Genomic DNA, 23,718 nt, shown 5'->3' on the forward strand with positions numbered 1-23,718 from the left:
CACTGTAATGGTATGTCCGCTGTTTGCACAGTAACATCATATCTTGCAATCACATTGTTTAAATGTATAGCTATCATCTTCCTCTCATGAAGTGAAAATGTCTTCTAAGGAGTAGGTTAGCCTAAGAGGTCAGGAAAAATCCGTATATTAGAAGAAAAGTTGCACATGGTAAAGCATATTGAGAGGTGAAGGGGTAAGAGCTCCGTCATGTATGTGTCCCATCTACCAAGTATAAGATGAGATAAGGAAATAAAAACTATGAGAATGTAGCTGGTTCTCAAAGCTTTACTGTTAATCACAGCATAATATTTAGGAAAGGTAGAAAAAGACCTCATACAATGGATTGATAGCCACAATTAGTATGAGTTCCTTAAAGGATTGATAAATAGGATATTAGTGTCTTGTGCTACTTGGAGAAATAGGTTGAGGGCTTTGGGTTGACTAAGAGCTCATTTTTTCCATTTGAGATTATGGAATATATACCCCTGCTATATGAAAGTCACTATTTAATGCATATTTAGTATGAAAGTCGGATAGCAAGCGATGTCTGTGTGTGGCCTCTGGAGTTAGCCAGAGATGGATTGTAATCCTGACAATCATCATATGATAGGTGTAACTTAGAGTAAGTGATTTAATGTGATCTTCCCAAATTTATATTTCACTCTCTGTACATTTGGGATATGTGATTGGCAGGCATTCTCAGTGCCACAGCACCGACTGACATTACCCCTGGCTTCCTTGCCTCTTCCTGTGTTGTGTGTGCTAGGCAAACTCCAGTACTGGTTGAACATAACCTCTCTGCTTACTCTGAAGTAATTGAGTATTGATAGAGAAAAACTGAGCCAATGGTTTTGCTTCTAATTTAATGGTCACACATTAGATAGATGAGTACATGTTACTGTCTTTGCAAACCTGTGTTCCTCTAGTAAATATGATTTCCTGTTCTTTGATAACTACTTCATGCCCCCTCATTTCTCCTCGGATATTCCTCACTTTTCTCCATCACCACCCTGAGCTTCAGCTGAGAAAATAGAAGCTATCATACAGGAATTCCCTGAGCTTTCAACCACCAAACCTACATTAAATGCACTCACCTTCTCCCTCTTCCTCCTATTACAGTGGAGGAAAGGTCCTGTAAAAGACCAAATCACTTATGATTGGGGTCCCACCATTCCGTCCTTTTTAAGGACTTTGATCACGTGGTTATTCTGGGTTTTTTTCCCGGCTAAAGGTTTATTGAGATATAATTCACATACCATAAAATCCACTCATTTAAGGTATATACCTCATTGGTTTTTAGAATATTCACAGTTATGCAGCTATCACCACAATTTTAGAATACTTTCATGACCCTGAAAAGAAACTACATACTCATTAGCAGTCACTAGCTTTTTTCTTCTACACCCTCTCCCCTCAGCCTTGAGCAACTATTAAATCTACCTTCTGTCTATATAGATTTCCCTGATCCAAACATTTTTTATAAATGGAATTGTATAATATGTGCTCTGCTTGTTCTTTTGTCCTATGTCATCAGTCTTTCCCTCTTCACTGAATTCATTCCCATCAACCAAAAAAACATGTTCTGATGTCTCTTAATAAACTTAACCCCATATCCCTTCCTTATCTGTATCCCTATTTCTCTTAATAATTCAGACTCCAACTTCTCAAAAGAGTTGTTTGCACATTCTTCCACTTCTTTGTCTCCCACTCACAATACGCATACCCCCCACAGAAAAAATTTTCCCTCTTCTGTGAGCAAGTAATTGTATTTGTTTTCTAGGGCTGCTGTATCAAAGTAGCTGAATGACTTAAAACAACAAAAATTTATTCTTTCAAAGTTCTGAAGGATAGAAGTCCAAAATCAAGTTGTCATCATGGCCATGTTCCATCAGAAGACTGTGGAAGAATCCTTCTTTCCCTCTTCTTAGTTTCTGGTGGTGACTGGCAGTCTTGGTATCCTTGGCTTATAGCTGCATCACTCCAGTCTCTGCCTTGGTCTCCACATGGCCTTCTTCCCTCTGTGTGTGTCCACATTAGCTTCTCCTCTTCTTACAATGGCCCTTCTTAAAGGGCCCACCCTAATTTGTATTGACCTCATCTTAACTAATACATCTGCAAAGACCCTATTTCCAAATAAGGTCACATTCACAGTTATGGGCAGGGTAGATAGGACTTCATATAAATTTAAGAGACACAGTTCAACCCACAACAGTAATTAAACATCGTATGGAGCTCAGACTTGTTAGTGTGGTAAGCAATATTTGTTTTTTTTTAAGAATATGCATTTCCTTTTTATGTGTCTCAACAGCTTTTAGTTTGCCTGTTCTTTTGTGCTAGTTTAAGCTGACATTTGACATATGCAAACCAAAGCTGAACCCCATCTACTTTTCACTGTACTCTTTTTTTTTAATAAGTTTATTTTTTTGTATATTTATTTATTTTTGGCTGCGTTGGGTCTTCGTTGCGGTGCACGGGCTTTTCATTGCGGTGGCTTCTCTTGTTGCAGAGCATGGGCTGGAGGTGCGCGGGCTCAGTAGTTGTGGCTTGCAGGCTCTAGGTGTGCAGGCTCTATAGCGCAGCCTCAGTAGTTGTGGCATACAGGCTTAGTTGCTCCGTGGCATGTGGGATCTTCCCGGACCAGGGCTCGAACCCATGTCCCCTGCATTGGCAGGCAGATTCTTAACCACTGCGCTGCCAGGGGAGTCCCTTTCAGTCTGCTCTTAAGCTGGCTTTTGTTCTTACTCTATACCAGCACTACCCTTTTCAAGTTCACCTCTTGACTTCTGTTTGCTTGACCCTGACAGTAGTTTGTTTTTTTGGTTTTTTGGTTTTTTTTGCGGTACGCGGGCCTCTCACTGTTGTGGCCTCTCCCGTTGCGGAGCACAGGCTCCGGACGCGCAGGCTCAGCGGCCATGGCTCACAGGCCCAGCCGCTCCATGGCATGTGGGATCTTCCCGGACCGGGGCACGAACCCGTGTCCCCTGCATCGGCAGGCGGACTCTCAACCACTGTGCCACCAGGGAAGCCCCTGACAGTAGATTTTTGAGGGTTTCTTCCTTCATCACTGGCTATTCCTTCTTAGTCACCTTAGCTATTGATCTCTCCTTTACCCAGATTTCAGATTTTGCTGTTTTTCAGGACTCTATCCCAGGATGCGTTCTTCTCTCTAGTCTTTCTTCATGACTCTGAATCTTATATCTCCAGCTCCGTTTACTTCACACTTACTAACAAATGGTCTTCATTTAGATGTCTTACAGATATCTCAAACTTAATGTGTCTTAAATCATCTTTGTTTCTTCCTCAAACTTGTTGCCCTCCTCCCTCCCAGTCTTCTCATTTCCATTAATGCTAGCACTATCCTCCCTACTGCCCAGGCAAAACCTAGGAATTATCTTTGATTCCTGCCCTTTGGCTTACTGTGCACATCCCTCCCCACCAATTCTCTTGACTCTTCCTTTAGATTACATCCACTGCTACTGCATTAGTCCTGGTTACCGACTGTTTTTTTAATTTGGATATTGCATTAGTCTCATAAAGAGTCTTTTTCCTTTTACTATCTCCCCAAACTGTTCTCCTTCTTAAAACATAAGAATGGCCTTCTTAAAACATAAATCGATCATGATAATCTTTCTTAAAATAATCAGTTTTTTCCTCTGGCACTTTTCCTTTTTTGCACACTAGATTCCATTAAAACTAGTCATCTTTCACATGCTTCTTTAAGATGCGTACCAAACACTTTCCTGCCTTAACACACCTTGCAGTGCTTTTCCCTCTATCAGGAACACCCTGGTGTTTGGACTTTTCTAGCTCCTCTTCCTCTCTATTTCAGCTTAAATGTCATTTCAGAGACCTTCCCTAATCATGCTGCTCTAAAGTAGATTCCCATGCCTGTATCTCAGCATGGGATATTCTCTCTCTCAACCTTTTGTTTCTGTCATGGCATTTACCACAATCTGTAATTACTTTATTTGTCCCCCGCAAAAGAATGTAAGTTCTGTGGCAGCAGAGACCATGTCTACCTCATTGACCAACGTTTCCCTAGCACTTAACCTGCTGTCTAGGACATGACAGCTGTTCAGTATTTACTTGTAAGATGAATGAGAAACCAAACACTGTCATTAAAAGCATGTTGGATTGTATAAAGTGCAATTTTCATCCATAATAGTATGGGTTGTTCCATGCACTTTACAATGGCTACCTCAATAAGGGCTTTTGGGCTCGAGTCTTTCAGGTGATTAACATTCCCAAAGTCTGATACCCAAGTAAAAGAAAGATAGTTTAAAAGCACCATTGTGTTTTAGGAAAGCTGTCATATATTGTGTATTTCACAAAGCATTTCATTCAAAAAACATTTGTGAAAAGCAACCATGAGTTTTCTCTATTGCTAACAATTGTTTAACGTCAACTAATAGTGGCTTCTTTGTCATTTCTAATGTTGTGTGGAACAGGATGCTGAAAACGCCATTCAACAGATGGGTGGCCAGTGGCTTGGTGGAAGACAAATCAGAACTAACTGGGCAACCCGAAAGCCTCCAGCTCCAAAGAGTACATATGAGTGTAGGTGAATTGGAGAAGAAAAGGAAATGTGGAATTTTGGAGGAAAATACACTAGATTTTAAATGTTAGAGCTGTTCCCGGAGACTTATTGCAGAAATAGATGAGAAGCAAATCAAGACTACTGTTCAAAAATGTACTTAGTTTTCATTTTTGTAATTATAAATAATAAATTATATCTCTAATGTCAAGTCTCCTGTTAAATAGAGAATATTGAGTAATTTTTAGACATTCTTGGGGGAGGTTTAATCCTCAGTCAAATGTAATATGTATTAAATAAGCATTTTGATCAAGGTAAATATTACCATTACAGTAGTGTAGTTAATGTTGCTTTACTCTTTCTGAACATTTTATTTAATGAATTAAAAATATTAAATTTTTCCTCTCCAGCAAACACCAAACAGTTATCATATGATGAGGTCGTAAATCAGTCTAGTCCAAGCAACTGTACTGTGTATTGTGGAGGTGTCACTTCTGGGCTAACAGGTATGGGGGCTTTACCTATGTGGCATCTTGAGATTAATTTTTAAACTAAAAGACTTGGTATTTGTAGGATTTTAATGCGGGTTTTTTTTTGTTTTTTTTTTTTGTCTAACAGAACAACTAATGCGTCAGACTTTTTCGCCATTTGGACAAATAATGGAAATTCGAGTCTTTCCAGATAAAGGATATTCTTTTGTTCGGTAGGGGTGGCTTTTAAAAAAATGTTTCCCCCCAGATCATTTTTGAACATTTAACTTAGTGGTTTTCTTTAAAATTTACTTTCGTTATAAAGAAATAAAAATTTCTCTAGTGTTTATCATATTTGCCACTTTTTTAATAGCTCCCTCCTTCCAACACAAGGCAAATAAAACATTCTGTTAAAAGAAATTTCCCCAGAACTATAAGATCTTTGAGGGGGAAAAAAAATGAAAATATGCCATTTTATTGATTCTTTTATATTAACTTCCTGTTATATTTCAGGCTTAGTTTGATTTTTAAAAATAGGTTTTATTCATAAGCACTTTAAACTATTTATTTTTAACATCTTTATTGGAGTATAATTGCTTTACAATGTTGTGTTAGTTTCTGCTGTATAACAAAGTGAATCAGCTATATGTATACTAAACAATTTATATTGGTAATTCTTAATATTATTTTCAATAGGTTCAATTCCCATGAAAGTGCAGCACATGCAATTGTTTCTGTTAATGGAACTACCATTGAAGGCCATGTTGTGAAATGCTACTGGGGCAAAGAAACTCTTGATATGATAAATCCTGTGCAACAGGTGAGAAGGTTCTTGACTTTGCAGAGTAATTGCTGGGCTAATAGGTATTTTTAAATGAAATTGTTGATAATCGTCATTAATGCTTCTAGCTAAAATGATAGCATATAAGGGCTCTTCATGTATTATAGTTCCAGAGTAGTGGTTCATGGATGCAGGGGTGACATGATGAATGTGACCACCTCGATTGACTCATGCTCACACAGTGGATTTTAAAATGCTGCAACAAACTTAACAGGGTATTAAATTTTTTCTAATACTTAGTAGATTTATTCACATACTATTTGGAGGACTCACAAGCATGTTTTTTTAAAATTATTATTTATTTATTTATCTATCTATCCATCCATCCATCCATCCATCCAGTTTTGTTTGCATTGGGTCCTTGTTGCTGCGCGTGGGCTTTCTCTAGTTGCGGCGAGCGGGGGCTACTCTTCGTTGCATGCACGGGCTTCTCACTGCAGTGGCTTCTCTTGTTGCAGAGCATGGGCTCTAGGCGCGGGGGCTTCAGTAGTTGTGGCACATGGGCTTAGTTGATCCGCGGCATGTGGGATCTTCCCGGACCAGAGCTTGAACCCGTGTCCCCGGCATTGGCAGGCAGATTCTTAACCACTGCGCAACCAGGGAAGTCCTCACAAGCATGTTTGATTCAGTTGAAACAAAAGCTATGAATATATTTAGGACCTTGGCATTGTCTTCCAGATTTTGCTGCCTTTGTTTTTCCAGGCAGTTCTAGTGGTTCAAACTTGATCCCACAAACATTTCTATGAGGAAATGGAGCATCAAGATAGGAGTAAGAAAATCCTAAACTATATAACTTTCTTAAGTAAACTGAATATAGGAATAAATAGTCCTTATCTTCCCTATCTTCCCTAGCTAAAGGAAACAGTCATATGGATAATTTACAAAACACCCAAACATTATCCTGAGTTTAATAACCCTAACCCTAACCTGCAGCCTTACAAAGAGTATGCCATTTAGAGCATCATTGTAGAGTTAAAGCAGTATAACCTCACTTTTTTTTTATTAGCCGTGACTTTATAAACTTTTCTTTGTCCTTTAGTGTTTTCTTTTTAATACATATATAAATTTATTTATTTTATTTATTTATCTTTGGTTGTGTTGGGTCTTTGTTGCTGTGCACGGGGTTTCTCTAGTTGCCACAAGTGGGGGCTACTCTGTTGAGGTGCGCGGGCTTCTCATTGCGGTGGCTTCTCTTGTTGCAGAGCACGGGCTCTAGGCACGCAGGCTTCAGTAGTTGCAGCACACGGGCTCAGTAGTTGTGGCTCACAGGCTCTAGAGCACAGGCTCAGTAGTTGTAGCGCCCGGGGCTTAGTTGCTCTGCATCATGTGGGATCTTCCCAGACCAGGGATCGAGCCTGTGTCCCCTGCATTGGCAGGCGGATTCTCAACCACTGCGCCACCAGGGAAGCCCTGTCCTTTAGTTTTAATTGTAATTATGGCCCTATGTGTTATGGCTATGTATTTGTGGTGTATTAGGACTGTATATGCCCCTATAACTTTAAATAATATTAAATTATCTGTTACAATTTTACTTAATAGCAGAATCAAATTGGATATCCACAAGCTTATGGCCAGTGGGGCCAGTGGTATGGGAATGCACAACAAATTGGCCAATATATGCCTAATGGTTGGCAAGTACCTGCATATGGAATGTATGGCCAGCCATGGAACCAGCAGGGATTTAAGTAAGCATACTTGTTCTTTTCCTTTATTATTAGCCTTTGAAAATGTCAAGAACTTGGGAAGAGATTTTAAGTAATTAGTAGATAATGTGCCTTCTTTCTAAAGCATCGCCTTTGAAAGACTTAGAGAGGTTTTTACTTTATAGTTTTAAGTGTATATCTAAAATTTTGCCTAGAAATGTGTTGTCTTGATTTATAACCAGCGTTATGAGAATTTTGGTAATGCTTGGCAATGAATCAACAAATATTTAAGTAAGGAAATAACTTAATAGTTGCTAGGCTTATTGGATACAGTTATTTTGATCCTAATTGCTTTATTCATTATGCTTTTTTTTTGTGCAAGAGGGTTTATTCATACGTTGTTATATGAAAGCTTCTTTATACATCCTGAATTACAATTTTACTTAAATTTCTGAAAAACAAACTGGAAATTAAAACGCTTTGCCATTTTTATTAAAAAGAATCTTGTAATGTTGAGAAAATTTATGAGTTTACATATACTAATAATTACCTTAATTTCTTCTTTGAGTAATATAAATACAAGTCCGTATCATGCCAAATGATCACGTTTCCTTCAGGTAGTGGCTTGTTCAACATATGTCAAACTCCAGATGGACAGTTTTCTGAGATTAGAGATGAGTTTTTCTGAGTTCAAGGGAATAAATGTTTATAGATAAAGGATATTTTCTTAGCTATAATTAAACTAACAGAATTAAACTGTACAAATTAAAGCTACAAGGATGCTTGTTTTTAAAAGAAAAAAGCTTTTGCCTTTGCTTTCTCTGGCATAACAGTTATTCTTGTATTTGGGCTTAAGAAAAAGGATATTTCCCACGTATGTGTTATTTATTCTTGGCATTATTTATTCTTGGCATTACATTTTATTTTAACCAGTGGATTTCCCCTCCCCTCTGCTTCTTTCACGTTCTGCACCAGTCAGACACAGTCTTCTGCACCGTGGATGGGACCAAATTATGGAGTGCAGCCGCCTCCAGGACAGAATGGCAGCATGATGCCTAATCAGCCTGCAGGGTATCGAGTCGCAGGGTATGAAACCCAGTGAAAAAGGACTCCAGAATCTAAAGCCAGTGGCTTAAGGCTACAGGGAGTGTAGTAAAGCCGTTGTTTACTTAAAGATTTATCAAATCAGTCAGTGCAAATGTCAGATACAATGTATTTATTTAAAAGATTCATTTTTTAATCATGAAATTACTTACCATCCGCATTGTTTTAAAAAGAAACAATATGCTGGATGTCTGCCAATTTTTGCCTTCATTACCTTTTTTGATAAAGTTTCTCAAATCCTTGTTTCAAATACAAATGCAGGGATTGCTGCCACTTTTTTAAAATTGAGGCAGAAAATTGCACAATGTTGAACTTTTTTCCACTGAAGTAGTGTGCAGTTCTAGTTTGCATTCCTGATATGATTTAAAACATGTAATATAAAGATGTAAAAAAAAAGAAAAAAGGAAAACCAAAACTGTGCAGAGTCTAGAAGTTCTTTGTAATCTTCAGCTTATGCACAATTCTATTTTAGGTTTTTTTGAAATAGGCATTGTTTGAGCTGTCCCGTCTCCACTGTTTTCCCTTTGGGGTTTTTTAATATAAGTTATTAGTTTACATCATTTTTGTATCTACATTTTTTTCACAAATTTGTCTTGCCTTATTAAAGTTCTATGAAATATACTTAAATGGAAAAAAATGATCTTTAGATTGAAAACTTTTCTCAGATGGATTGATAATTGCATTCATCTTGTGTTTTATATGAGAAGGTGCCTCAAGAATTCCCTGTTGAATTTGTTTAAAAGGGTTTTTATCTTCTGTGATAAACTTTGCTGTGTACCAGGAAATATAAAAACAAAAACTTGTTACTAAAGAAAATCTCTGAAATGTGATGTTCTTATGGACCCATGTTAATTTCATGTGTCAACTTCTACATTTACATGTATCATTTCATTATGTAAAATGTTTTAGCAATTTAATATTTTGCACAGTTAGCAAACTTTGTATGTCATTTCCTCCTTAAAGGCATCATGCAGAGTTGACAGGAGATTTATAAGGTTTTGTTTGCATGTGAATATCAAATACACACTTTGGTAGTCTTTGAATACAAAGTCATCTGCTCTTGTTTTTCAAGAACTTTGAGACACAAAGTTGTATGTAAAGAAATATATTAATTTGCCATATCCTAGTTATATTTACTCAAAAAGAGTAAATCAACTTGATTTTAATATGTACAAATGATAGCTGTGAAACTGTAGAATATCCTTATGTCAGGCTTGGGGTTTCTTGTGAACTCCAAAATTAGCCTGAATGACCAGCCGGGCAAAGCATTTTTTAAATGTTCAGAGGCCAAAAGATAAACAAACAAAAAACCGTGAAATCCTACCTCCTTAACCAGCCTTCAAAGAGGAGAATCCTCAGTGCAATCATTACTTTGATTCTTTTGGTACCTGTTTTCCTGGAGTTCCCAATTTTATTATTTTGGGGTGGCTCCGAGCATTAAGAGGTTTAATCTTTGATGGCATTGTTCTAGTTTTGAAATTTCTAGTATATTTCAGTCTCTTAGAAGAATTGTGGGAGATTTTGTTTTGTTTTGTTTTCAGCGAAAGTCACAAACTCTCCTCTTCTTTGACTCACAAAGGGGAAGGGTCCCCAGTATACATATTTGGATGCTTGGTTGTTTTTAAGACCAGAGAGCTCCTGGTGTTTTATTTAGGAACAGAAAAGGCCCATGGAATCCTAAGAGTTTCCTGGCCTGTATCCTCCAGGTAGGAGCAGATGACTCTAAGCTGGTCTCTAAGCCAATACTCCTGTAAACCAGAGCCCAGGAAAGACAGCTCATAAATGTATAATTCTCTGGAGCTCAATTCTATGCAGTTGTACTGATGTTTCATCAAGTCACTGTGTATTTTCTAAGTGTTGATACATTAAAAGTTGCTTTATGGAAGATGAGTAAATTTTTTAAACACTTGGAAATTTTATTTCCTTGTTAATTAATAACCTTCTACAGATCAGGGCATGCAACCAAAAGCAGCTTAAATACTCAAAAAAAAGTAACAGGATGCTGTTTTTAGATTCTTCTGGTTTGTGTTCCTATTTTAGGACCCTCACTTTTCTCTTATTCAAAAGTATTTTATGTCCTATACATCTGTGGATTGCAGGGTAAATTATTTGGGCATAAATAATCCAAGCAAAAGTATAGTTCTTCTTTCATCTTGACTATCTCAAGAAATAACACTTTTTATTAGCCAATATTTTCTTATTGCACAATTCTAAAATGTACATTGACTACTTTTTGAGAAGAAAGTAGCATTACTCAAAGGCTTATTACTACTGAACAAATTTGCAATTCAGGAACATTGCTAACTTTGCTTTAAATCTTACTCTCAGTGTTAAATCATTTTAAAAATTTACAGTCTAAAAATCATACTGGTATTAGTATCAGGTAAGGAAATTAAAGTTTTTTAAATGGATTCATTCTCTGCAATATGCATTCAGATTTTACTTTAAAATACATCTGGTACTGTAAAGAACCTAAAGTGGTTCACACTTAATGGGTCATTAATCCAGTATTCTTTGCCCTGACTGTTTGGATATTAAAGTTCCTTTATGTTTTCTATAACCTTTGGGATCTTCTTGCAGTGATTATTGTGTGTGAGAGATTTTTTTTTTCTTTTTGGTCTAGTCATATTGTTATATTCACTCTGGTATTTGTTAGATTTCTTTTTAATCTTATTTCAGAAACCATGGTTTGCATCGGGTTAGTTTGATACCACAAAGAATTGCTGTAGATTTAACTCACTATGAAATCAGGATCTCATTTTCCTTGTTAATATTCTCTCCCTGTTGAAAATGAGATTCACATTCTAGTTTTATTCTTCTCCTGTTTTGTTCCTGTGCTTACTCAGCTTCCTTTTGTATGTGTTATTTAGAGTTCTATTACTTTTGAGAAGGCAGTTGATAAGGACTAGTTTGCATACACAAAGAGAGTTAAGTTTACCAAGAGCTACAGGGTGCTCTTGAGGTTACAGTTGAATTGGAAAAATAAAATGTGTTTGTAGGAAATAAAGAACAAACCCTTTCAATGAAAGAGTGATGATTTCTAAAAACAAAATCTTTTTGTAGGGGGTTGTTACGTTTTTTCCAGTCACTGCATTTGACTATTTAGAACTTGAAGGGCATACCTCCAAAACAACAAATTTTAATTTAAGAGCCTTGATAAAATGTATTTGAATGTTTCTGAGTTGAATAGGACTTTACACTGTGGTCTCTAAAGTTGAAGGCTAAGTTATTCTGATAGTAATTCACCTAAAAAAGGGAAAAGTAGATTTCTTACTCAGGGTTAATAAGCTCGGGTGAGACGCTGTGCAGAAAATAGTTATTAAGCAGTTTTATATACTAGATAAATGAGATCCCTAGCTCCTTATTTGTGTTCAGCTCTAGAAAACCAACAGCCACACTTAAACACACCAGGCAAGATTTGGTGGCTCCTACTGTGGAAAAATAAACAACTCTTGAGTGAAAAGACAGATGCTGACATTTGAGGGTCCCCGCCAAAAAGCAACTGGCCAAGAGTCCCCTTACAGTGGAGCGTACCAATCAGTAAGCCCTGCCCACGTACACAAACCTTCCAAACAGGTTTTTAGTGCTTCACTTCTAAATAAAGACAGCCAAAGATCACCAGAAATTGAGAAAAACCTTGATTGTAAAAGGTAGAGCTAAATAAAAGCAACTCTCAAGAATCAGAAAACTTCAACAACTATCATATCCTCAAATAAGATACTGTACTCAAGAAATTAGAACAGGATACTAATAAAATGTCACAACAAGAAATTAGAATATGAATAAATTCAGTGAGAATATTAAAAGAGATGTTCTATAACAAATCAAAAGTGTAGGGAAAAAAATAAATACGGATCAATTCAGGAGGTTTAATATTAAATCAATAGGAGTTCCAGGAAGAAAATAGAGGATTGAGCAGAATTTATTAAATAAAGGAAAATTTCCCTGATGAAATTTTGAGTTTCAAGATTAAAAAAAAGCTAATGTTGAATTTGCACAATAAATATAAAAGACCCATATGAAGCCATACCACTATGAAATTTTAGGATGCCAGACCTATAAAGAGAATATTCAGAAATTTACCAGGTAAAAAAAGGATCAAGGAAAATACTCAACGGCAACATTGGAACCTAGTGATCAATGGGGTGCTGTCTTCAAAAGTTTGAATGAATTATGTCTTGGGTGACAATAGAATAAAGACATTTTTAGACATGCAAGTTCTCAAAAGATTTTCTTCCTGTCACTGATTCTCAGTTACTGGATAAACTCCATCAAAATAAGAGTAAATCAAAGAAAAAATATGATGTAGCGTCTAGAAACAGGATCAAACACGAGTGAGATAACGGGAAGTCCCAGGATTGCAGCTGTGAAGCGACCTGGCAGCCAATCCAGACTGATGGTCAGAGGGCTAGACTTAAGGTTATCTGAGATGCCAGCCTGTGTATTGTGAGATGTTTTATGGAACTATGGAGCATGTGAAAAGACTAAATACTGGAAGAAAAGCAAATGGAAAGAGACAGTTGTCAGGGAAAGCATTCTATAAGAAAGGAAACATTCCCTGAGCCAAGTACATGCATCAAGATAATATTTCATGTTTTCCTGAATTATATTCACAAATATTTGTATCAATACTATTCCACTGCTTTGGTTTTCTTTGGCAATTCCAATTGTGTGTTGGATTTCCTCTGCCTGACATGATTTCTATCATTTGTTCTTAATTATTTTTACCTTTTTGTTGACGTTTTTCATTTCTAATCTCCGTTCCTTAATATGCTTCCTGTGGTATCCAGACTCACTTGTGTTCCTTTTAATGTAATCTTCATTTCTGAAAAAATTTTTTTTTTCTGTTTTCTAAATTCCACCAATTTTTGTTTGACTTCAGGGATGTCTCTTCCCTGAATTCTTGTTTTTCTTAGCTGCATTCACTTCATTAGATTTTTAAAATTCATATTGGAATGTCTATATTATTTTCAACTGCTTTGTGGGAACATTTTTCCTGTGAGTCTTCTCCAGGGAAACTCTAGGTAAGTTTTGCCGTCTTATTTTTAATTACAGTATCTTGATACAAATGCTGTGCTTATTCCTATTTGTTCATATTTGAAACAGTTGGTTTTTCCTAGACCAAGTACCAGCAGGAGGATGAAGGGGAAAGACCTTGTCGAGGTTTCTCACCTCCCTCTGTGGCTACAATGAATTGTCTCCTTAAAAGTGTAGCCATGGGTCTTCTCTGGGATGTGATCTTGTTCAGAAGTTCTCTGCCAGCTCTGAGCTCCCTTGGTTCCTTCATCTGCTACATTAAGGGACCTAACTCATGTCTTCAATGAGATCCCCTAACTTGCTTTCTGAAAGACATCACCTCTGGACCCCTTAGGCACTTCACACACCTTCCCTCCCTGCCTCTCCCACACTCATATGCTTGTTCAGTCCTCCCCACAGCAGGCTCCACTCAGGGTTTGGCTCTCTTCTCAGAGTGAATATTTGCGAGTGATTTCTGAGGTCTGCCACTACCAGCCCCCTCCTCACTCCCTGTCCTTCCCCCATGGCACTCAGTTGGCCTCCCATCCAGTACCACACTTCCACTCAACGTGGAATGTATAAGTTTTCTTTGCATCCCTAGTTTCACTTAAGATAACTGTTTGTGGGAGTCAGTTGGTCATGTTTTCCTTGTCGCTCCCTGTGGTTTCCAGAAGTGGAAAGATCGAGAACCAGGCTGCTAACATTTCTACCAGAATCAGAAGACCAAAGGAATCTTTTAACAGATGTAAATCTGATCATGACACTCCCCTGCTTGGAAGTCTTTGTTTCAAATTGTATTTAGCAGTAATCTAACATCTTTAAGGTGGCCCGCAGAGCCTTCTACAAATGCAATCTGTGCTTACCCAACTTCACAGCAAGCCATTCTCCAGTCTCCCATAAGCCCTTCCACTCCACACTCATCTTTCAGTTTCCTGAATAAGTAAACACTTTGTATCAGTTAAGGTCCAGTCAAGGAGACAGAAGCCAACACTAAAATTTGAAAAGGGAAATTTTAATGTGAATAGTTGTTAAATAATAAAAAGTGGTTAACTACTAAAAGGGATCCAGAAATTGCAGGCGCAAAAAAAAGCAGCTACTATTTATGGACAGAGGGGACAATGCAGAAACTAAGGGTTTAGGAGAGCACTGAGTTTCTCACCTCTTCAAAGTGGGCTTGATTATCATAGGAACGTGCCACCTGCTGAACAAACATGCCAGAGGGTGTGGGCCAGAGCTGGTCCTTAGAAGCTGCCTGCCATTGGCCAGAGGTGGGTGGGCTGGAGATAATCTTTAGAAATGGTCCACCATGTGGGGGAGCTATAGGGTTGCCAGAATTAGCAAGTGAAAGCACAATCGCAAATATTGCAAGAAACATACTAAAAGTCATTTGTTGTTTAACTGGGTGTCCTGTATTTTATCTGTCAGTCCTCGAGAGTGGTGCAGCCAAAGCTGCCATGGAAGCAGCTGCAGGTAAGTAAAGTGTGGCCTGAGGGTGCAGCCGGGGCAGGTCCAGAGAACCACTGATGCGAGCGCCACTGGGTCTTCTGTACACTGATCCATTGGCTTGCACGCTGAAAAGAAAGAGAACCAGAACCCATAAGGAATGTGCCTTCCTGTTACCATCACCTTGCCATGTTCCCCCAGTGCCCTCTATTGACAAAGCCTAACATTGAGCCAACTGGCAAAGAAGAAATGTTTCACAAAGCAAGGCCAAGAAGAGTGGACTGGGGACCGAGACTCCCATTGCAGAGCCCTGCCATGTGAATGCCTTTTGTCTGCTCTTTGTCTTCAACTCTCCACTTAAATGTCCCTTCCTCTAAAATGCCTTCCTTTCTTTACCCACAATCTAAATCAGTAGCTCTCAAGCCATCTTATGTTTACTTTTCCTTTATAGCATTTGTCACCATTTTAAATTATGTATTTGTGCGATTGTATCGTTAAAACCTGTGTTGCTCACTAAAAGCTGGTGACTTTTCTTCAGTGCTGTATATACCCAGTAGGTAGTAAATCAGTCAATTAATTTATCTCAATCTTGTTTTAACCAAATGGATTTCTACCATGTGCTGATAGTACTACCAGCTAGAGTACTGGGTATGAGGTGATAAGAGCTAAAACTAAAGGACCAAAACAGGGCCAATTCTTTATGCCATGCCAAGTAATTTGAACTTTTTTTTATCTTAAAGGTCCTAGGGAGCCATTGATCTAATTTGTTTTTAGTCAAGATGTCTTCCAGGTTCCTGGCATGAGCAATTAGATGGATGGTTGGGACTAGTTACTGGGGTAGGAAAAGGAAGAAGCACAGTTTGCGGGGGTAAGTAAGGATAGATGCTAGTTACAGGGCAGAAGATGAAAGCTAATGAGGTCTGCCTTTCAAAATGTGGTGCTTGGACATGTGTGACATTCAGGTAGAAATAGCCAGTAGGTAATGATATGGAATTTGGAAGGGAGGTCCAGGCTGAAATAGAGATGGGAGTCATCAGCATTTAGGTGGTAGTTCAACCCATGGAGTGGCAATCACCCAGAGAGACACTAGAGTGAGAAGAGGACTGAGGACAGAACTCTTAGGTCTATCAGTATTGAAGGGGACAGAGACAGAGAAGCTTGCAGAGGAGAATGATGAAGAGCTGCCAGACAGGTGGGAGAAATACTGCGGGTCCATGATGTTGCAGAAATCAAGGAGGAAAACATTCAAGTAGTGAAGAGTCAAATTTGGCAGAGGGGAAAAATACAAGTTGTGAAAAAAAGTCCACTAGATTTAGCAATGAGGAAGTAATTGGTGACTTTAAAAATGAGCATTTTGGGCTTCCCTGGTGGCGCAGTGGTTGAGAGTCCGCCTGCCAATGCAGCGGACACGGGTTCGTGTCCCGGTTTGGGAAGATCCCACATGCCGCGGAGCGGCTGGGCCCGTGAGCCATGGCCGCTGAGCCTGCGCGTCCGGAGCCTGTGCTCCGCAGCGGGAGAGGCCACAACAGTGAGAGGCCTGCGTACCGCAAAAAAAAAAAAAAAAATCATTTTCAGTGAAGAAGTAGGAGCAAAATGTGGACTGTAAAGGAGTGGGAGGTGGGGATAGTTAACTAGTGCAGCCTCTGCCTTCCCGATTAAGTGGGCTATAGACGGAAGGAGAGAGGAAAGAGGAGATGGGTTTTAAAAAGCAATAATTTTTTAAAATCTCAATACAATAAACTATGAATAAATCACAAAGATAAGTAAATGACCACCAAAAAAACAACCCCACTCTTCATTCGGAAATACACAACAAAAAACATTCACCTCCGTTTTACATAGAAAATCGGAACAACAGTTAAAGAATGCGTTTGTGTGCATGTGTGTACTGTTTTTCTAGGATACTCAATTGAATGATGGATTAAAGAATGTAAATTGCAAAAACTGTATGATATATATTGTCAAATTATATTGGTACTTTATAACGTACAGCTCTTTATAATGGTACAGTTATAATGGTACAGCTCTTAAAAGCTGTACCATTTTACACTCCAACCAATAATGTCCGAAAGCTCTCGTTTGCCCCCCTACTTTTACCAGTGCTGGTTGTTATTAAGCCTTTATTTTTGCCAATCTGATGCATGTAAAATGATCTCTTTTATTTCCCTAATTGTAAGTAAAGTTAGTGATTTGTTCCCATGATAGTTGGCTGTTTGTGTTTCTTTTCTGTGACCTGTCTGTATCCTTTGTCCATTTGACCTCCAAGGACTTTAAGACATTATAATAATCACATGTTGAATATGTGATAACTATATATCATATGTCTTTAGAAGTAAAAGATGCAGTAAAAATATGAGCAAGAAGTAACTATTGAATGATTAGGCAGAATTTTTAAAGAAACTAATAGATCCTGTAGAAATTAAAAACACAAAAGCTAAAATTAAAAATTCAATGGACTGGCAAAACCAAATTAGATACAGCTGAAGACATCTGTGAATTGGAACAGTACAACAGTGCAGAGACAAAGAGGTAGAAAATATGAAGAGAGCATGGAGAATAGAATGGGAAATCTAAAATATATTTAAACTGGAGTTCCATAAAGAGAGAAAACAATTTGGGATGGGAAGTATTCGAAGAGATAGGGCTCAGAATTTTCCCGAATTATTGAAGGGTAGGAATTCTCAGACAAGATCCACAATGAATCCCAAGGAAGATAAATAAAATGAAGTCCATGCTTACATATATAGTCAAATTGCAGATTATCAAAGACAGATTTTAAAAGCAGCAGAGAGGGGGAGAAAAAAGACTACTACAATGATATGACAATTAGATTGACATCAAATGTTTCAACAGCAAGACGATGGGCCAGAATTCAGAGGGGTATCTTCAATGTGCTGAAAGAAACAACCAACTTAAAGCAATCATACAAGAATGAGGATGAAATAGAAAAAGAAAAGCCAAGAGAATTTGCCAACAATAAATCCAATACTAAATGAACTTCTAAAGCGTATATTTCAGGGAGAAAAAAATCCCCAAACAAACGTCTGAGCTGCAAAAAGAAATGGTAAGCAAAGAAATTTATACATATGTAGTTTAATCTAAAGCAACAATAATAGTGCCTTCTTCTAAGGGAGAACTAAAATAAAATACTGGATAATAATATATATGACAGGAGGTGGTTAAAGTGTTCTAAGATCACTGTATTTTTTTTCAGGAGAATAGCAGAAAAATGTATTAGCTTTGGCCTTGAGTTAAAATGTAAAGGATCGTCACTAAAATAATAAAAATAGAGCATATAACTTCCCAAAAGAGGAGGTAACAAAAAAATCCAAAAGAAGGCAGAAGAAGAAAAGAAACAGAGAAAGCCAGACAAACCAATCTTAGATGGTAGAAATAATTCCAAATGGATTAACAAGCATAATACATGTACTAAGCTAATAAAAGAGATTGTCTAATTGGATTTTTAAAATCTAGATGCACTGCTTAGAAGCAACATCCAAAACAAAAGTATGCAGAAAGATATATACCAGGAAACCCTAAATGAAGCTGATGTAGCCAAATTAATAGCAAAGAAAATATATACACATCTGTTCTCAAGCACACATGGAATACTTAAGAAAATATTGGTTTTTAAAGGTCACAGGAGTTAGAAGGGTAAGGGAAGTTGAAGAATAATTATTGCCAATTGGCAAAAATCAAAGAACTGTGAATAATTGTTCTAATGTGCCAATACCACACAAATCCTTTTTATTGGAAATGCCTTTAAATATCAGAAGCTATTATTCATCTATTAACAAATAAATAAATAAAGCAGAGTTTCTATGAGATCAAAAAAAGTACCCTATCATGTTTTCTGACCATAAAGAAGTTAGGTTAGAAATCAGTTACGAAAACGCATGTATAAATAACTTATGAGTCAAAGAAGATGCCATAGTGAAAATTTTAAATTATTTAAAATTTAAAGAAAATAAAAATATTGTCTATCAAAATTTGTGGAATGCAAATAAAATGGCCCTTTGAAAGTAATGTATACCCTTAAATGCTTATATTAGAAAAGAAAGGTTAGAAATTAATGGGCAGGGACTTCCCTGGTGGTCCAGTGGTTAAGAATCCGCCTTCCAATGCAGGGGATGTGGGTTTGATCCCTGGTTGGGGAACTAAGATCCCACATGCCACGGGGCAACTGAGCCCACGCACCACAAACTACAGAGCCTGCACACTCTGGAGCCTGTGTGCCACTAGAAAGTCTGCGTGCTGCAACTGAGACCCGACGCGGACAAAAATAAACTTTAAAAAAATAGTCTATATATATTAAAAACAAAAAAAACAATGAGAGAATTAAGTAAAGTGGGTAAAAAATATTAACATACTGAAAATTAACATACCATAATGAACCATAACTTGAGAATATTGTGCAATTCTGAGAATCCTATTTATGAGAAGAGGGCTCAGAAAGGACTTCGATGATGGCAATGTTTCTTCAAAGACCCTTCTTTGAAGGAGGAATGGAAGAACCCTGAGTGTCTGGCTTGGAAGAAAGAAACCTCTTTTAGAATGGGGTTGCTTGATAGCTTCCTTTCTGGCTGGAACAGATAATGTGTCTCAGCAGAAAACCCACAGATCTCTTAGGACACATTTGGGCAATTCCACTGAAAAAAATTTAAACACTCTTTACAACAGGGTCTCTCAATTGTGGCACTACTGACATTTTGGTCCAGATAATTCTTTGTTGTAAGGGCTGTCCTGTGCATTGCAGGATCTTCCATGGCATCTACTAGATGTGTAGCAGTGCTACCAGTTGAGAACAACTGCTTTAGATAATCACTTGGTACTTATACAATCATAAACACAACCAGGCATTGAAACCCCACAGTATTACTAGGTGATCATCTAGATGATACAGGATATACTGATGATCACTTAAAACCTTATAATTGAAATGGAAAGACAAAATTGGAAAAATTTTCTGGAAAAAAATGTGCCCGTCTCCCCCTACCTCCAGTTTAAGAAACAACATAGCAAACCTTAATCATGAAAGGGACCACTTCTCTTATTAACAGTTGAGAAGACTACGGTTCTACCAGCTAAAGAATGTCACTCACCTTCTGGCTCAACAAGGATTAAGTCATTAGCCACTGCAGTCACTGACCTTCAACACACCCTGAAAGGAGTTCAGGGTGGAGATCAGAAATGGGGCACTCCATGCTCTGGGAAAACTGGCAGAATAGGACTTCATATAGATATTTTCGGGAGATTTTATGAACCCAGTTTCTTGCATCTTCCCATACTTAGAAAAACACTGAAATCATTATCTGTGCCTTGTGACCAGCAGCAATCTTCTACCAAGCTGTGTGCTTGATTACACATACCCCTTCTCCAAAATCACAGATGTACTAACCTCTCCCCATACCTCTTCAGATCACTTCTTCAAAGCTATCTGAGAGGTTGTCTCCCTGACTATAGTCCTAAGTAAGTCCCTGAATAAAACTGAAACTCACAGCTCTCACATTTTTTTTTATTTTAAATATTTTTATTATTTCCGTTGACGGTTCTCAGGCAACCAGCCCACAGTGCCACCACTAATAAGTATCAGGATGAAAGCTAAAGGTGCAGGAAATCTCATTCCAGAGTTTTCCAACACACACACACAGGCCTCACCCTTAACATATTTGTACTCAGGAGCACAAATTTATTTATTTGATTAGACTTATTTATTAGACTTATTCTGTGCGATTCCAAGGACCAAAACTAGGTCATACCAGAACCCAATTCCAACGCCTAATACGGGAAAACGTTCAAGTAATATGTCAGAGTATAATTAAGGGAGAAAAAGATAACTTGATGCAAACACACAAGTGATAGAAGCAGCAAATACTTTGGTGGACAAGATCCCCTTGACAAAACACTAAATCACAGCCGGCATCTGCTAATAATGTAGAAAATCTAAGTTGATTTTTGCATCAATGACCAATGGAATTCTACTCAGAAATAGGACTCACTCAGGCCTGAAACAGTCATGACCAGCCCTAGAGTTGTCTGTGCCTTCCAGTACCAGCAGGGTTGGCCAGAAGCACTCTTTCCACAGCAAAGAACCTAAGTAGTACTACCGCCAGGTAGGCGGAGATTCCACCACGGGATTCCCCAATTGTCAGCCGCCTCCAGGAGGAGGAAACTACAACTCCCGTCAGACAACGCTAGCTGAGGTGGGCGGGCTCTCGCCGCGCGTGGGCGGCTCTGACCAATAACGACTGTCGTTACAGAGAACAGTTTGGCCGCGTTTGTAAAAGGCCGTGGCAGGCGAAGAGAGAGGAGGTGAGGGCGGTCATCAGCTGGGGGCCTGGGACGGCGGGGTGGGGGGCGCAGGGCAGGTAAGGGGGCTGTGTTGACAGAAGGCGGGGGCGGCAATGGGACAAGGGCGTAGAGCTGGGAATCCCGGCGGATAGCGTTTCCCAAGAGCAGGGTGCCAGGCAGGTGATGCTTCTGCTTGGGCCTACTTAGGACCGGAAGTGAGCGGTCGCGCGGGGAGGATGCCGGGAAGCAGGTCCCCGGGTGGGTGCGTCCGGGGGCTGGCCGCATCCCGGAAGCCAGGTGGGAGGTGCGGGTCCCGCAGGCCGGATGACAGGGGTCTTGTCTGCGTGGCCCCGGAGGCCTTTCTCCACTCTTCCGAGGCAGTGTGGGGCAATGGAAGCACCCTGGACCTGGAGTTGAGAGTCCTGGCTTCTAGTCCTGCCCCTTCCTCTCACTTGTGGTTTGACGGAATCCAGCAGATTCCAAACTCACGTTAGATTATCTAGAGGCCGGCTGAGGGACATTAATCAAATCACTACTTTCTCTGAGCCAGTTTCTTCATCTCTAAGATAAAATAATACCTACTTCACAGGATCGTGGTGAGCATACATGAGTAAATGCATGGGAAAAGCTTACTTGTACTCAGTAAACGTTAGCAAGTTTATGTTTTATTTATGGTGATCGTTCTCTTCACTTACTGTGCTTCACAAGCCTTAAACAGCATTCACCAAACTGTATATAGCTCTACAGCCGAATAGTACGGGGCTGAAAACCCAGCACTACAGGGAGTGTTCGTGGGGTAGCTCTTCCAGCACCAGTCCGTTTACACCATCTGAGGAGGCTGTTGAGTAAACTTGCCAGGGAGAGGAGACGCTTTCCTAGGCAGGATTCAAAAATACAGGTTCTTTATGAAACTGCACTCCTTCTTGGGTGGGACCCAACCAAAACTCAGACCAGGACTCCAACCCCCCTGCACCTCACATTGGGAATTGAACCCACAATCCCTGACTTAGGTGGGGACTCGAACCCACTGTATTTTAGTTGAAACTGCTCACCTGGTGTCAGGACTTACTGAAGCTCAGAGAATTCAGCGTGAGGCAAAGTGGCAGGTGAAGAGTGAGTTTATTAGCATAGGAGGCTTGTGAGAGATACGAGCTGGACAGCAGGGGAGCACAGCCCTGAGAACAAAGAGGGCTATATTTTTATAATCAAAGAAAAAGTGGGGAGAGGAGAACACCACCTTCTTCCTCAGTCTTGGGCAGACGTCAAGGCTTACATCATCGGTTCCTCCTTTGACCCTATCTGGTCTAACCCGGACTGCCTTGGCGCTATTTAAATCATATGTATATTAGCAAAAGGGTGGTAAATTATACTAAGATATGGTAATCCATCTCAAGTTTTTGTATAATGTCCCCTCTCACCTAGTTTCTTTCCCCTTTCATCTATATTCCTGTCTTGGCTACATGCAGAAATGCTACTCTTCAAGGATCATTAACTCCCTGACTTCATGTAACAAGATTCAGACCCCATATCTATTGTCTTGTGTTGTAACTACCAGGATTTGTGGCTTGAGTGTGTCTGGTGTTTGGATGCACCTGGTCTTCCTTCAAGATAGTGTGGACTGTTGCTAGGTTACTGGATTCTTTTCTTGAGTGGTCATTAGCTTACATCAGTCTCCCAAACTCCCTTAAAATTCCCTTTCTCTCTTTAATCCCCTAGTGGGATTTCTAAACTAACTAATCCTACTCTATCCCTGTCATTTACAAATTGTGTTACTTGTTTATGTATGCTTTCAATATAGAATCTGTAATAAGTGATACTAGTACAAGTTTAAAATTCAAATCGTATGGAACAGTGAAATGTGTATCTCCTTCCCACTTTCTGTTTCTCAAGTCCCCAGTCCCTTCTTCTGAGGCAACATATTCTGTATGTGTGTATCTCCCCTGTCTTTTTTCTTTTTTAAACCAAGAGTATCACATTGTACATGAAGTATTATACCTTTTTTTACTCCACAGTATATCTTGATATTTGTTCCTTATCAATACATATAAATCTGATTCGTTTTAGGGGCTCTATAGTAGCATATTGTATGGTTACACCATGATTTATTTAGTTAGCTCTTAGGCTGCTTCTGTTCTTGTGCAGTTATGGACAGCCTTGCATGGAGTACCCCTGTACATATTTTGTGTTCATGTGAGACTAGAACTCATGAAATCTTAAAAGTGGAATTGCTAAGTCAAAGTGTGTTTTAAGTTTATTTTATTTACATCCCTTTAAAGACGATATTGCAGTTTACACGCCCACAATAGTGTACAGTGCCTATTTCTCCACATCCTCATGTGATAACATTTCTCTTTTGTGTCACTTTGCTGAAGTCTT

At 38.8% G+C, this 23,718-nt stretch overlaps 1 protein-coding gene across 7 annotated transcripts in view; it reads left to right on the top strand.

Annotated features, from left to right (window-relative positions):
• The window catches only part of TIA1 (TIA1 cytotoxic granule associated RNA binding protein), a 31,541-nt gene extending 17,982 nt beyond the window's left edge, over positions 1–13,559 (top strand). For 2 of the 7 annotated variants that reach the window (XM_060026421.1, XM_060026426.1), the window contains 6 exons: positions 4,449–4,557; positions 4,945–5,040; positions 5,153–5,237; positions 5,701–5,824; positions 7,385–7,530; positions 8,464–13,557. In XM_060026421.1, coding sequence (XP_059882404.1) covers positions 4,449–4,557; positions 4,945–5,040; positions 5,153–5,237; positions 5,701–5,824; positions 7,385–7,530; positions 8,464–8,590 — 687 coding nt within the window. In that variant the 3' untranslated portion in view covers positions 8,591–13,557. Of the gene's footprint in view, positions 1–4,448; positions 4,691–4,944; positions 5,041–5,152; positions 5,238–5,700; positions 5,825–7,384; positions 7,531–8,463 lie in introns of those variants that run through there. The other 5 variants (XM_060026424.2, XM_060026423.1, XM_060026420.1 and 2 more) reach the window with 4 other exon arrangements.
• The last annotated feature ends 10,159 nt before the right edge of the window (positions 13,560–23,718 follow it).

The sequence above is a fragment of the Delphinus delphis genome, chromosome 12, assembly GCF_949987515.2.
Source record: "Delphinus delphis chromosome 12, mDelDel1.2, whole genome shotgun sequence".
Lineage (NCBI taxonomy): Eukaryota > Metazoa > Chordata > Mammalia > Artiodactyla > Delphinidae > Delphinus > Delphinus delphis.